Source organism: Betta splendens, chromosome 11 (genome assembly GCF_900634795.4).
Source record: "Betta splendens chromosome 11, fBetSpl5.4, whole genome shotgun sequence".
NCBI classification, from domain to species: Eukaryota; Metazoa; Chordata; class Actinopteri; order Anabantiformes; family Osphronemidae; genus Betta; species Betta splendens.
The window spans coordinates 8,663,715-8,678,170 of record NC_040891.2 but is presented as its reverse complement, the minus strand read 5'-3'; the positions used below and the strand labels follow the sequence as shown (position 1 = coordinate 8,678,170).

At 47.6% G+C, this 14,456-nt stretch overlaps 1 protein-coding gene across 2 annotated transcripts; it reads left to right on the top strand.

Annotated features, from left to right (window-relative positions):
- Positions 1 to 1,865: 1,865 nt before the first annotated feature.
- On the top strand, positions 1,866 to 13,576 carry poc1bl (POC1 centriolar protein homolog B (Chlamydomonas), like). 2 transcript variants are annotated; one of them, XM_029167197.3, is made up of 11 exons: positions 1,866 to 2,780; positions 4,908 to 5,305; positions 6,645 to 6,814; positions 7,785 to 7,974; positions 8,057 to 8,242; positions 8,425 to 8,542; positions 9,375 to 9,551; positions 10,116 to 10,247; positions 10,772 to 10,882; positions 11,903 to 12,055; positions 12,136 to 13,576. In XM_029167197.3, exons 2-11 carry the CDS (start codon positions 4,941 to 4,943, stop codon positions 12,265 to 12,267), a joined length of 1,734 nt encoding a protein of 577 aa, XP_029023030.1. In that variant the 5' UTR covers positions 1,866 to 2,780; positions 4,908 to 4,940; the 3' UTR covers positions 12,268 to 13,576. The 2 variants fall into 2 exon arrangements, with proteins under 2 accessions (XP_029023030.1, XP_055369047.1); XM_055513072.1 differs by lacking the exon at positions 1,866 to 2,780 and adding an exon at positions 2,802 to 2,821.
- Positions 13,577 to 14,456: the final 880 nt, after the last annotated feature.

Sequence of the window (14,456 nt, the reverse complement as noted above, 5' to 3'; positions counted from 1 at the left end):
TAAACATGAAGCAGACGCATCGCCTTTCTGACAGATTTAACTGAGAAGGAACTGAGAAATTATAACCTTGAAAATGAGAATGAACGGCCGCGTTGCCGTGTTGCGAGTGCATAGCTACTTCTAAATGCCACAGCATATTAGCCACCTCTCGGAGGCATAAAATGTTAAATATTATCCTGTGTCATGAACCTAACGATGCAGCCATGATGGATGCTCCCACTTATCAGTGTGAGAGTGAAATATGACGACTCTATAATTATTGGCCATTCAGTAAAATCACGACCATGGTCATAAAAGAGGTTTTACCTTCAACATCAGAGTCACTATACCTATATTCAGTTCTTAAGGCTGAAGGTGATTTTGTCCTCTGCTCTAGAGAGATAACAAGCAACGGGAGCGTGTGGGCCAGAATACATCTCCATTAAATTAGGAAACCTGGTGCCACAATGTGACCTCTATTCACTATTATTTATTGCACAAAGAGGCTAAATGAACATCAGGCACAAAGGACGCCCAGCTAATGAAATCATTGGTCCCACAGTTAAATCAGATCAGATGTGAAGTGAGCCGTAATTGAATAGAGCTGTAGACAAGTAAAGGGCCCAGTAACACATTCCTCGTGCCAGCGCTGAGAAGGTTTAGCGCTTTATTAGCCCATTGACAAACTCAGCATGCTTCTCAGCTTCGCGCGTCTAATTTTAGAGATTAAATTAACCGGCATTCATTAGCAGGAAACAGAAGCCAGAATGCTGAAAAGTGATGCATCGATCCTTACGCACTCTTTCTCCAGTAACCCTTTCCCTTGCTGTCTATCAAAATAAATGGCTGCATGCTCCCCCATGCTTTATTTCCTCTTTATTCATGAAAGGAGAGAAATATGTTGTTTGTAATTTAGAGCAAAAATTGGCTGCAGTGGGAGTTGGCCATTAATATTTGAGACTATATGTATATGTATTAGTGCAGTTCTTAGGTTATTCACATCAGGCTTAAGCTACTGCACCTACGTGATTAATTAAATGCCATGCGTTTGGTGCAGTCACTAGATGGCACTGCACACTTCAACTGTTGTGTGTATTCAAACGCCTGAATCATGTTCTGCAATTCCGCCAAATGAGAGAGATCTCGGCTGTAAGCTCCGCAGCTGCCGCGATAAGTCCAGCTGCAGATTACTGTAAAGCACGGTGATACGCTTATACTGACCAGCAAATCAACAAAAGCCACTGCAGACCTATTTTAAGCAGGGCAAACATTGGAATTGCTCTGGATTTGAGTAAAAAATCCCAAGAATGATATGACTTCTCTTTTATTATAGTACAGCTTGATAGGACCTATAGAGAAAATGTAGGTGTTGATAAGCTTGAACAACGAGAAATTGTTCAATATCCAATAGGTGTAAAAAATAAATATTACAATGAAGAGCAAACAGTGCATTTCACATCTACAGCTCAATAACTAGTGAATCGGGGGAAAGGTTGAAACGTAAGACCTATCTGTGAAAGTCCCAGATTCCTATTGCAGAAACAGGACCCACAGGCAGTTCCGGAAGAAGACACATCGGTCCAGAGAGAGGTGTCAATTGGTTTCAACTGGGGGAGAAGAAGAGGCGGAGGAAAGGAAAAAGAAGGAGAGGGAGGAATTAAAGGCATTGGCCACGTCCCAATCGGTGCAGGTGTCTGCTAAACAGCAGGCTGCACCAGTGGACTGCACACTTTAAGGCAAGCGTGATCCGGCCTGAGCAGGACACGCACAACGTCTGACAACAAACCAGGTTTACATGGAGAACACACAGAGGGGAGGGCTCTCTGTGTGTGTGTGTTTGTGTGTGTGTGTGTGTGTGTGTGTGTGTGTGTGTGTGTGTGTGTGTGTGTGTGTGTGTGTGTGTGCGCGGCTTTGTCCATTCATTCTTGTAAATGTCAAGGGTTTAAGACGGTTTGCGGCCATTGCTATTGAAACATCTTTAATAGTCATAATCTGGGGGAAAAACAAAATGATTGTGATGTGTTTAACTTAATTACATCTTTGAATGAAGGCTGTTCTGCTTAAATTCACCTGAAGTGTACAAACAGAGACACCCTTTACTTGAACAATAAAGGTCATTCAGCTCATGCCTCAGCTCATCAACATGCTGCAGACAGAGGCAGCATCCTTACATTGTGTCAGCATTTAATGGAAGCAGGCTTTTACAATAAATATGAACTTAAAAAAGAGGTTCTTGTATTTCATTAAAAATGTAGTTTTCAAGTTTTTGTTCAGGCACTTTACCACAGTAACATAACGTCACATTTGGTTCTCAGGTTACAAGGAGACAATTCGAAAGTAAAGTGAAAAACTAAATTGCTTTAAAAATCTCTCTTACGTCAATTATCACATTGGTACATACAAACCGCACTGAATGCAGCGTCAAGCTAAAGGGAGAGAATCGCCAAGAGCCCCGGAAGTAACGATTATTCGTGTAAAATTATCATTTTAATTGTAATATGTTTTATTTTGAGAAGTTAATGTGAAGAAACAGACAAATAATTAAAAAATAACGTTTTTCGATGTCGTGGGTGACTGGTGAAAGCCGCAGAGCGAAGCGTGGCTCAGTTGCGCTTTTATTTTGACAGGTACACCCGGAACCTCGTCACTTTTTGTGGGTGCCATGACGGGCATTTCCAGCCCAGCGTGGTGGAGGAGAGGATGTGGGTATGCTGACATCTGCAAGGCAGAAGTTTAACTGGAAGGAGACGAACAGCGAGGCCAGCGGATCCAACCCCGAGACATGTAATCAGCCGCTGAAGGTGAAGCCGTTTTCGCCCATTCCAACTTGGCCGGGCGTGTGGTGAGAGAGTCGGGTTTAGTTAGTGAACGCCTGCCAAACAGCGATAAGTTAAGTACGAAGTACGCGTTAACACCGTCGCTTACTTAATTTACATTTACAACTTCCTCAATTAGCGTCGCGGTTAACGATCGCGTTGATTTGACTACTAGGCTAACGCTAGCTTAAACCCCAACAAAAGCCCATTATTTAGCCGGCGCTCGTTTAGAACGGCTTAAACGCCGCGTTGCTGTGCGCGAGCGCCGGCGTTGAATAGGATGATTGTCCCGCTGATTGTGTCGCTCTCCGCACACTGTCACGCGCATTAAGGTCACAGCGCCGATGAAGTTTGGCAGATGCGGAGACCTGTTGCTGCCCGACTTCTGACTCGTGACAGGATCCAGTTTGGGGATCGCTTCCCCGTCGCTTGAAGCACTCGAACCCCGTCACTTCCAGATAATAGTTAGATCAGTAGGTGTGTGTACGTGGGCGACGGGTTCCTACTTTTCCATTCAGTTTGGGGCTCTTTTTCCGGCATCACGGCTGCTCGAGTGCAGCGAGACACGAGAGGCGGGATCGTGTCTGCTGAGCCTGACAGATCGGTTCCCCCGGGCCCGGGTCCGGTGCCGTTAATGGGGCCACGTTAATGGGAAACGCCGGCATCCACCTTTTTAAACGAATCCTGGCCTCTGTTTACGCAGCGCGTAATCAGCGAGGAGCTCTTTGCGCCGTTGGGAGGAGGCTGTGATCCCGACGTATGTGTGTGCTCGCAGTTGGAAAGGTCCAACTGGTTTGTGGAACCGGTTCCACTGGTGCTGGTTGGACATGACGTGTCCTACAGCGATTTGTTCTCCACTCTTGACTGCATGAGGATATTACTAGGTTACTATAACATCCTAATAAAACCACCACCGCTGCTTGATTATTGTGAATCTTGGTGCTGATATCTGAGAACCCGTCCTGTCCGAGTCTGCTTCCTCTGCATTACACTAACATCAATTATTGACCCATCCATTCCATCTCGCTGTTCAATCATAACGGGATCAAACATGCAGCACAGATTGCAGCTTATGAAGCAAAAGCAAATGTTATTATTACTTTTTTTTTTGGTTTTATTCCCTCAGACAAAAAGTAGGGCAGGATTTAAGCTGTATCCAAGCCTTGTGTACTTGTGCCAAACAAATCTCCAGTAGGGCTATCGGATTCAGGGAGAGTGGAAGGTGTGATGGACAGCCAATAAAAGGGGGTTTTGTCTGCAGGCATCTCCATTTTGTAACCTCAGGAGTCCTGAGTCATTTGGCCGTGGCCCAAACTGGAGGGAGAGCTCTGTGCCGCTGCCTTTAAGGACCCAGTGGGAGCGGAGGTCCGTCGCTGTGGTCTCTGGTGGGGAACCGTCCGTGTGTCGGCGCGTGTTGCTGCTAAGCCGGTCTGACAATGCTTGGAAGTACTGTCAATCGCACCCTGCTGTTATATTAAAGATACAGAACAAGTGGCCACGTCCCGTTCTTTGTCTGTGCAGCCTGTTGGCACCACATGCTAAGCCGGGCTGTCACACATGAAGGTCTTTAAATGCTAGCTTTTGTGTGCTACAGTATCTGAGGCTCATCCTATTTTTAAATCGACAAAAACGGGATGTACTGTACTCTTGTGCAAATATTCCACCCAGACGAACTGAAAACGCGATCAGTGAAGTCTAACCCGTCCCGACTGAATTATTGCTCCGTCGCAAACCATTCCTTCCACAGTGAAAAGCAATGAGCTCACGCTGGCGTACGCGTGCCTAACGTACGCGCGTTAGAATCTGCTGTGACCACAAGGGGATAATTCAGGTTACCACATCCCTCGTTAACGTGCATCACAGGCTCAGTTCATTCAGCACATTATTGGGCTGGAAGCCGGCCGCTTCCTTTATTGCAATTTGTATTTAACGAGCGGCCTAATGCTCGTCTGGCCCTGGGCGTCGCGACGTCCACGATGTTTTGTGGTGATTGTTGCTGCCTCGTCCCGCGTGCAGGCCAACGCTGTCTGCGTTTGGGAATAATAAATTCGGATCAAAGCTCATCCTCACAGGTGAAGGTGTTTTTTCCTTTTGTATCTCCGTGTGTTCTAGAGCTTTGTGTCCTGAAGGGCACTCACAACCGCCATGAGGGGCCGATTCTCCCGCAGACTGGGGGTACTGGCCAAGGCCGGGTTCCTGCTGTGGCTGCTGTGGCTGGGCTACCTGCTCCTCGCGCGCTTCTCCTTCCACCGCGACGAGGCGGACGATCTGGACCTGAGGCGGCTGTCCATCGAGGAGGCGGGGGAGGAGGGGCAGCTGGGGAGGCCCGTCTACGTTAAGCCGCCGGCGGACAGCAACGCGCCGGGGGAGTGGGGCCGCGCCACGCACCTCAACCTCAGCCCTGAGGAAAAGAAGCAGGAGCAGGACGCCATAGAGCGCTACGCCATCAACATCTACGTCAGTGACAGGATTTCCCTCCACCGACACATCCAGGACCACAGGATGACTGAGTGAGTGAAACGGGAACGAGCCAGTAGTCGCCTGCTGCTTTATAGCGTGTCACAGCCTCCGCGTCGTTCCAGACATAACACAGCACTAATCGCTGAGCTGCAGCAGCGTCAGAGATAAATTCCTCAACAGAGACTAAAGTGAGCGAGGACGACTGCTCTCGCGATGCATTACGCCGCTTATCGAAGCTATTGTGAGCAGCTTCCTGGAAACATGGCTTCCATCCACAGCCTGTCTGTCGCTGTCTCTGTGCCTGTGACGGGACAGAGAGTGATGTCTTGCATCTGCGGGGCTGCCTCTTGCTCTGTCGCTCGCTGGATGCCGTTTTAATAAATCCCACGTGTGGCATCTGTCAGCATCGCGCTATTTTTGTCACCCGTGGAGCCGTTTGTTTTGAGCAGGGGCTTTAATGTGTTCCAAGCATTAGTCATGGTCACTCGTCCTGAATCGTCTGCCGACTGCGGATGCGGCAGTAGGAACTGCTGAGGAAGCTTCTAACAAGGTTAAAGTTGAGCCCTGCGTTTTCTTCAGGGCCCAGTGGCGGCAGCAGCGGCGCCCTGGAGGCTGGCTGTGGACCTGACGCAGGTGGCGGCGGGGACACAGTGGGGCGCCTGTTAGCGGCGGCAGCGGCGCTTGGCCTCGGCGTCCTCGGACAAGGCACAGTGCGGCTCTGTGCGGTCGGTCACACGCGCGCAGGCCTGGGAGCTTGAGCGCTCGCCCTGTGATGCGGGTGATACGTTTTGTCTCCGTGCGCACGGAGCGATGGCGCGACTGACGGCGTCCGGTCGTTGAGCCGCGAGCGCCGCTTCCTGTTCACACTGTTCCGGGCGCGTTGGCGTTTCTGTTTAGCTTGGTGCCTGGCAACTATCAGCGGATCTGCTCAGAGAAAAACGGCTCACAGGTAACTGGACAGTGTTTACCTGCACTGTAATGACCTGGAGGACATCCTAATACTACTGTGATAATACAGATGCTATGATCATTCACCTCTACATTGTTTTAATACATCTATTAGTCGTAATCTGTGTCACACAGTCCTGTCTCTCTGTTCTTCTTGTCTGCTCAAACCTCTGTGGTTTCCATCCAGAGCTTTTCTGTGGTATGTTGCTTGTTGGTGTGACCCCCCCCCCCCCCTCTCCCCCAGCCCACCTATATATTTGCAGCTCTTTATTGTCTTAATGACTCCCGTCGGGGTTAAGACCACTCATCTTCTCCTTTGGCCAGACGCCCAAATGCTGTATACGCTGCTCGGGAGCAGCATAAATATGTACGCGTGTACTCCTGCTTATGTAAACTCTCCTTCTTTTTCCACCCCACCCACGCAACCATGAACGTGTTTAGATGCCGAAGCAAGAGGTTTGACTACCGCCGGCTACCTACCACCTCTGTGATCATAGCCTTCTACAACGAGGCCTGGTCGACCCTGCTGAGGACCATTCACAGCGTTCTGGAGACCACGCCTGCCGTCCTGTTGAAAGAAATCATCCTCATCGATGACTTCAGTGACAGAGGTTCGATGCCTTCTTTTAATAACGAGTCCAATGTGCTATTTTCTGCCTCTAAAAATAAAACCTGAGCCTAAAAAGACAAGTGACAATATTGGTGTAGCTCAGTGGAAAAAACAAAAGCCAAACTTCACCTGCGCTTTGATTTCGTCACATTGACAGCATTCAAAGGAACACGTGAACCAGGACACTGCTATATATAGATGAAAGATTCTGTCTGTGGAGCAGTGAACAGATCTTGTGCCTCTGGATGGATTCAGGAAGCAATTAGAAAAACATCTGAAACAAACCAGGGCAGACTTCTTGAACAGTGAAATAAAGTGTGGAGTTACTTCAATTGCACTAAAAGTGTGTTTTCACTGTGGCTGCAGTTATTATTAGGAATAAACAAAAACACAATGGGAATGATTTGTCTTATTCTGGATCTGTTTGCGATCCAGCCTCTGCGTGTCCCATCCTTTAGCTGTCTGTAAAGTTTCTGCTTAGGTAAGAGCTTTAGGGTCATGTACAGTAATTATATCCCTGCACTGAATCAGCTGATTCCTGCAGACCTGTGCTAACGCTGAGGCTGATGCAGCCTCGTCTCCAAAACGGGTCTGTGCACGTGGAATAAGTATTCAGTCCCTTAAGTCTCCTCTGTGCTGTAAATGATGACTTCACGGCGCATTAGGCTGCGGTGACATCATTTCCTCACCCCTGACCGCTTTTACTGTACCAAATGGAATGCTACAGGACTCCATGGCACTCCCAACCAAACCAGAGTGGTGGCTCCAGACAGGGCTGCATCCTCCTGATTTTAAACAACTCATCAAACTGGGTTGAGCAGGTTTTGTTGGTCTTCAGTGCCACAATGTGCAACAATGATTGACATCTAGCACGCTTGTAACAGGCGAGACGTGTTTGAGGTGACGTTACGGGGACATAACATGGCTTCATTGTTTTAAGTGACTGAGTGCTTGTGCATTATCACCAACAGGCTACCTGAAATCCCAGCTCGCTGACTACATCAGCAAGCTGCAACGCGTGCGCCTCATCCGCACCAACAAGCGAGAGGGGCTGGTCCGAGCGCGGCTCATCGGGGCCACCTTCGCCACGGGGGACGTGCTGACCTTTCTGGATTGCCACTGTGAGTGCGTCCCCGGCTGGATCGAGCCTCTGCTGGAACGGTAGGCCGACGGGCGTCTCCGTCTTCTCCCACCGGAGTCCCGGTTCCTCTCTGCTCATCTCTGCTCGCGCTGCACCGCTTAGGATCGCCGAGAACGCCAGCACCATCGTGTGCCCCGTCATCGACACCATCGACTGGAACACCTTCGAGTTTTACATGCAAACGGACGATCCGATGATCGGCGGCTTCGACTGGAGGCTCACCTTCCAGTGGCACTCGGTTCCGGAGGTGGAGCGCAAGAGACGCAAGTCGCGCATTGACCCCATCAGGTGATGTATAACGAGGTCTTCGCACACAAGAGCTCGCTTTATCAGATCGAGCCGTGGTGTAACACACCTGTCATTACTGAGACGAGCCTCTACTCACTTCTATGCCTACTATTGTTTCACAGCTTTTCAAATGACACAACCATTTCCTTCTTATGATAATAAAACTCCTCCTTGTACTTCAGGTCTCCTACAATGGCAGGCGGGCTGTTTGCTGTGAGCAAGGCCTACTTCGAGTACCTTGGCACATACGACATGGGCATGGAGGTTTGGGGAGGCGAAAACCTAGAGCTCTCCTTCAGAGTGAGTTCAGGTTTCCTTCAGTGATGTAACACAGAGCCCACTCACTGTTTTGCCAGAGTCTTCAGGGACCAGAGTGCAGCTTTGAAAAAATGTTGGGAAAGAGTGACTAATCTAACTTGCTTTGTCTGCAGAAGCTCTTAGTCACACACGACACTTTTTTGGACTCAGTCTTTCCTGTTACTGTGATCTTCTCATTATTAGAGGAAACTTTTTTTTCCACACTAATCTGCTGATTTGTCCAGAGCCAGTGAAAGTGCACATGGAGTGAGAGGCGCGTATAGGTGACGGATCACAGCCACGACACGTGAAACTGCTCCCTGATATTTAGTTGGTACCTGGTTGTCACATTGGTTTCACCTTTCACTTGTGTGCGTCAGTCAACCTGGCTCAGACGCCTGAGGGCAGCAACGTGTGTATGATTTATACGATAGCATGCATGGGGTATAGTGTGGAGGTGAATGGGCTTTTTTAGCTGAGTTATGAGTTATGCATGTGGATGTAAAAATGCTACTTAAAAAAACAGGTTGTTAACAGCAACTTTTTTCTTTTTGCTTTTTGGACAAGCTTCTAAATAGAGTATAGCCATAAATTAGCAGGTTAATGATAAAGATGGAGGCGTACCATGTGTGAATCCCTGTAACAGCACATCTGCAGTAATGTCAAACCCAGTTTATCTGACTTGTGTGCAATATAAAGATAAACTGTTTACAGGATTCATGTAAACCTGCTTTGACAGATCATTTAAACGTTTTTGCAGTTTTTTGCTGTTTATATTTAGGCCATAAGGAGCTAGAGCGATTGGATTAAGGGTTCGTGTTCGTTTCCCCGTCAGGTGTGGCAGTGCGGGGGCAGCTTGGAGATCCACCCCTGCTCCCACGTGGGACACGTCTTCCCCAAGAAGGCCCCGTACGCGCGGCCCAACTTCCTCCAGAACACTGTGCGAGCCGCAGAGGTCTGGATGGACTCTTACAAACAGCACTTCTACAACAGGAATCCACCAGCCAAAAAGGTAGAAGCACAGGTTACAATCACGGGGTTTGACGAGACACCTTGCTGTGGTCTGGTACACATTACTCGTCCAACTCCTGCTAAATTGAACATCTCTCATGTTGGACATCAATGTTTCATATACCATGTCAACACATGACGAATCGCCGGTCTGTGCTGTGCCTCTCAGGTTCTGAATATTGTGCAGCATGAAAGATTTATGTATCTGAGTTCCAGCTGTCTGAAATTATTCATGCCTGGGATCTTTGATCAAACAGTAAGCTACCTGGTCAAACTGAGAACAACACTGTCAGACTAGATCACTGTTATTATATTATAGGGCTGAAGCAGTATTTGTAAAAGGTGTGTAAATGGACTTTGAGTCAGCAAACAAAACTATCTCCTATGTTATCTAATATGTACAGCATGTGTGACCAGTTCAAACCTGCCGGGTTCCTGTTTGTTTGTTGACTCTCCTGTGTGAGAGTCAACCATCATAGTTAAGATGGAACAAAGATCCCTGTATGAGATACAGATATTAAGGTTAGGGACTTGTAGGTCTCACACTCTATGTCTTACTCTGCAGGAGTCGTACGGGGACATCTCAGAGCGACTGCTGCTGAGGAACAGGCTGAAGTGCAACACTTTTGACTGGTACCTGAAAAATATCTACCCTGACCTCCATGTACCGGAGGACAGCGAGGGCTGGCATGGGGCTGTGAGTGTCCGCTCGCCACATCTGGATTTTATTTGTTTACTGTGATACGTTGCGTGGTCTTTCGAGCATAGACGCCGAGATCGCTTAGAGGTTGTCTTCCTTTCTAAATTCCACTCTTCGCCGTCTGAAACGGTTTTGTCGACAGGGACATGAAGTGAGAAAATCCTGAAATCCAAACCTCTGGAAGAGAGAGAGGAAGGATTCCTTTCTAACACAAACAAGCCCTGAAACCCAAGAGCGTTGTAATCCGCACACCTAATAGGCCATTGTTAACCAAACAGCTCTGAAAGATTTCTTAGTGCGTGAACTGAAATAAATCACTAGTTTCCCTTGTCGCCACTTGTTTAATCCTTGTTTAATTAAACTTAGAAATCCTGGAATTTTATCGCTGCTTTAAATCTGTGTGAATGTCCACTGTACAAACACACAACTAAACCAGCTGGGGGGGGGGGTGAAATGAAGCCTGTTTGTGTTTGTCTTTCTTTCATTCAATTGGTCTGTGTTCATTGCTTTCCTCCTCTCAGGTGCGCAGCTCGGGGATCCATTCAGAATGTCTGGACTACAACGCCCCGGAGCACAGTCCCACCGGTGCCCACCTCTCTCTGTTCGGCTGCCACGGCCAGGGAGGCAACCAGGTACGCTGAGCCTTTCACACCTGGCTCATTTCATTGCTCTGCTCCTCTGTCTCCCACACATTCACCGGCTCCCTCGGTCCAGTGGGAGGCAGATCTGAAAATGTCAACACGGCTAACCCCTGGAAAAAGGTTCTGCCACAGTTGATTCACACAGAAAATTGCTCTCCGCCGGCGTGTCTGGCATGACTGGAATGTAATGGAGGGGAGACTATTATAACCACAAATATCACACAATTGAGCCTAGTACACCTTCCAACTGCAGTGATGGATGGGAGAGCAAGCCCCAGATTGTTTGGCGGTGAGGATGTATATTTAATGTCTGAGTCAGACAATATATCTCTGATTACCCACCGAGGCATCGCATCAGGTGTCCGCACTCACAAAAAGCACCATGTGTGACTGAAAATCAATGTTTGAATGGCGCCCTGCTGAAACAAAAACCTGAGGGCTCCTCCCTTCCCTGGCCCACATAGCAACTGCATTCCATTTAAAACATACATGAGCTCCACAGGCCGACCGAGCGCCACGGCCTGGCTGAGGCTTTTTTTAGAAACCATTACCGAACCTGATTCAGCTAAAATATGCATGAGATGTAAAGAGAAGGATGGGGAGCTATGAAGATTGATTACCTGACCTTCTTCTCAGCGGGTTGCCCGGGGAGGGTTGCGTCTTCTTTTTCTATTTATTTGTCCCGCGGGGGTCAGGATGTTGACGTGACACCTGGTGAGAGGAAGGGTTTCTGTTCGTGCTGCGTGAGTGAGAGGGGCCGAGGCCTTGTCTTCACAGATGAGAGCCGCGCTCGGTGAAAGGCCGGCTCAGACGAGTCCTGATCCCAAAGCGGAGGGAAAAAAACCTGTAATCCTTGAAGAAAGGAAACCCACCAAGCTTGTCTTCAGTATTTGTTGAAAAGCTTTTTGAAGACAGGGAGATTAGGGCAAAGGGAAAGATGTGACGAAGCTCTTTTTGGTTGCTTTAAATACAGTATAAGAGCCACATAACCAAGTCTCCTTTCTGCTGCAGTACTTCGAATACACGTCAAAGAAGGAGATCCGATTCAACTCGGTGACAGAGCTGTGCGCTGAAGTACCTGAGGGACAGACCTTCATTGGGATGAGACACTGCCCTCGTGACGGGGACGTCAGGCCGCCCACTATCATCTGGGAGTTCAGAGAGGTGAAGAGACAGCACATTTTATGTCGAGCGCAAGCTCAGGTCAATGTATGCGACTTCACACGTCTGGTCCCGCGTTTCAGGACGGAATCATCCACCACCCTCACACGGACATGTGCGTGACGGCCTACCGCACGGCCGAGGGCCGCACGGACGTGCAGATGAGGCCCTGCAGCCCAGGAGACAAGGCCCAGCGGTGGAGGTTCGAATGGTAGGAGGAGGGGGAGGAGATTAGCAGGGGACCTCAAGTGACCTTATTCGCCCATCGTGCAATTACATCAGTGGACATCGTCTCTGCCGCCGCCGCCGCTAATTTTCTGGTCCTCCAGGAGCGCTCCGTAGGAGTGGGCGCGATGGGAAATCAGTGAAGCCAAGTGCGAAATGTGTCAGAGCGAGTGAGAGCTGCAGGATGAGGTTTATCTGATCAGCTAAACTCCACACTTTTACTTTTGTGACGCTTTCATCCAAGTGCCTCTGCAACCAAAATGGACTCCAGCACACCTCAAGTCAACTTCAAGGAAAAGTAAATGGAGGCTCTACAACACATGAAGAAGTGCCTTTTTAAAAAAAGACTTTTAATCCAAAACTGAACGCAAACTTGTGCTGCATTAGAGTAAATCATATATAATATACTTTTAGTGGACAGCGTACAAGCAGTTGCTCATAGAGCTCGTCAGGAATGTGAGGTGTGCAGCGTTTCGCCCCGACACCAGCGACATCCTGGAGGAAGTGCTGCAGGCGTTCAAGTGGCTCGTCACTTCCCCGTCGTTTCTGCGGCGCCGGTGTCGCGGTACAACGCGGCCTGAATGAGACCTGAAGCGTTCGTTAAGCATTCCTACTGAGCATCCGTGAGTTGACAGGCGCGTTGTGGCCTATTCTCGCCCGCTGTGTGTACTGAGCACACCCTACGAACTCACCTGTTGCTGCGCCTTCAAAAGGTTGTCATCGTAGGAAATAAGTTATTTGTGCCCAAATGGAATGTGCCAGTGGTTGTCAGACGCATTTTAAGCATTTTAAATGCAAAAATCTAACTGTGGAAGTGATGCACTTGATATTATTTAGTCACACAAAGCCTTAAACGGAGCGGCTTATTTTACCTCTTTAACTTGGCTGTGCCAGGCTCTTTTATTAAGACTCCAGCGTGTAATCAGTACTTGAAGTGACTAATGATCAAAACACTCCACTTTCTTTCCACTGAAGACCTCGTTGGCGTTTCCACTGCGATGTAATGACCAAGAGATGCAGTGTTGCTGCTGTTAAACTGTCTAATAGCATCTATACTTGTCGAAGACTGCTTATCAATGAGCAATGTTTGTTAAATAGGAAGCTGAAATGGGACATGTCAAGATTATTTGTTTTTTGTGTTGCCTTTGGAATTATTATTTGGTTTGAGGGACCAGAAACTACTGATAATGTAAAAGGGATGACGGCGATAATGTCACTGGACATGAAGTAGAGGGTGGATAAAATAGGATGAATGAATGCTGCTGGGATGATTGAAGAATAAAAACCTAACCACCTACAGATTGTGTTATTTTTGTCCACTATAGTTGAACTGTCAGAATTGTGAGTGAAAGGACGCCTCCTTCCCCTGTAGCTGATGTAAGACACGTCAGGTACAGGAAAAATCAATATATATGTATATAAGCTGCTGCAGCTCCAATGGTTGTTTCCTTTCAGTGTGTCACAACAACGCAAAACAAATTACCTTCATTTATCTTGAACTGGCATCAGCTGATGCCCAATCTGAGGCCATTCTTCCAGTATTCACAGTCGTTTGGCGCCACACGCTGGTCAAAAGTCAAATTACGTCACAAAATGACACGGATTATTTACGATCATCTTGTTCTACACTTAATAAATTAAATTGCTCTCCAGCCAAAATCAAGTCATGAAGCGATAATGTTTCTCTTATCCATTACAGTGCAGATGTTGCAGATGTGGTTCTTAAACTTTATGTGTAAATGATGAATAAATTGCTAATCTTGGGCAACGTTTGGGCCACGATGGCTGATGAACGAGATGTGAGAAACTATATAGAGACAGTAAAAAAAAGTGATGTCAATCAAAGTGATGAACTTTGTTTGAGAGAAACTCAAGTCGTCTAAAGAACGAAGTCTAATAAAACAAAGTTAGTTTCAACATTTACATTCTTTGATCAAATAATTAAAGCAAACAATGGTGTGCTATGTGTAGAGGTGGTATTTAGGGACTACAGGACCAAGAGGCTATTCATACTGCTCCTCTATGACATGTCCAGTGTCCATTAAAATGTATGTATTTTAAATACTATAGCTAGAATAAAAAATGACCATAAAAGACATTCTGCAGGAAAAGAAAACAGCTGCATTTCAGTCTTTTAGTTCTGAATAAATAAAGGCGTTTTTATCCGCGCCACGTTATT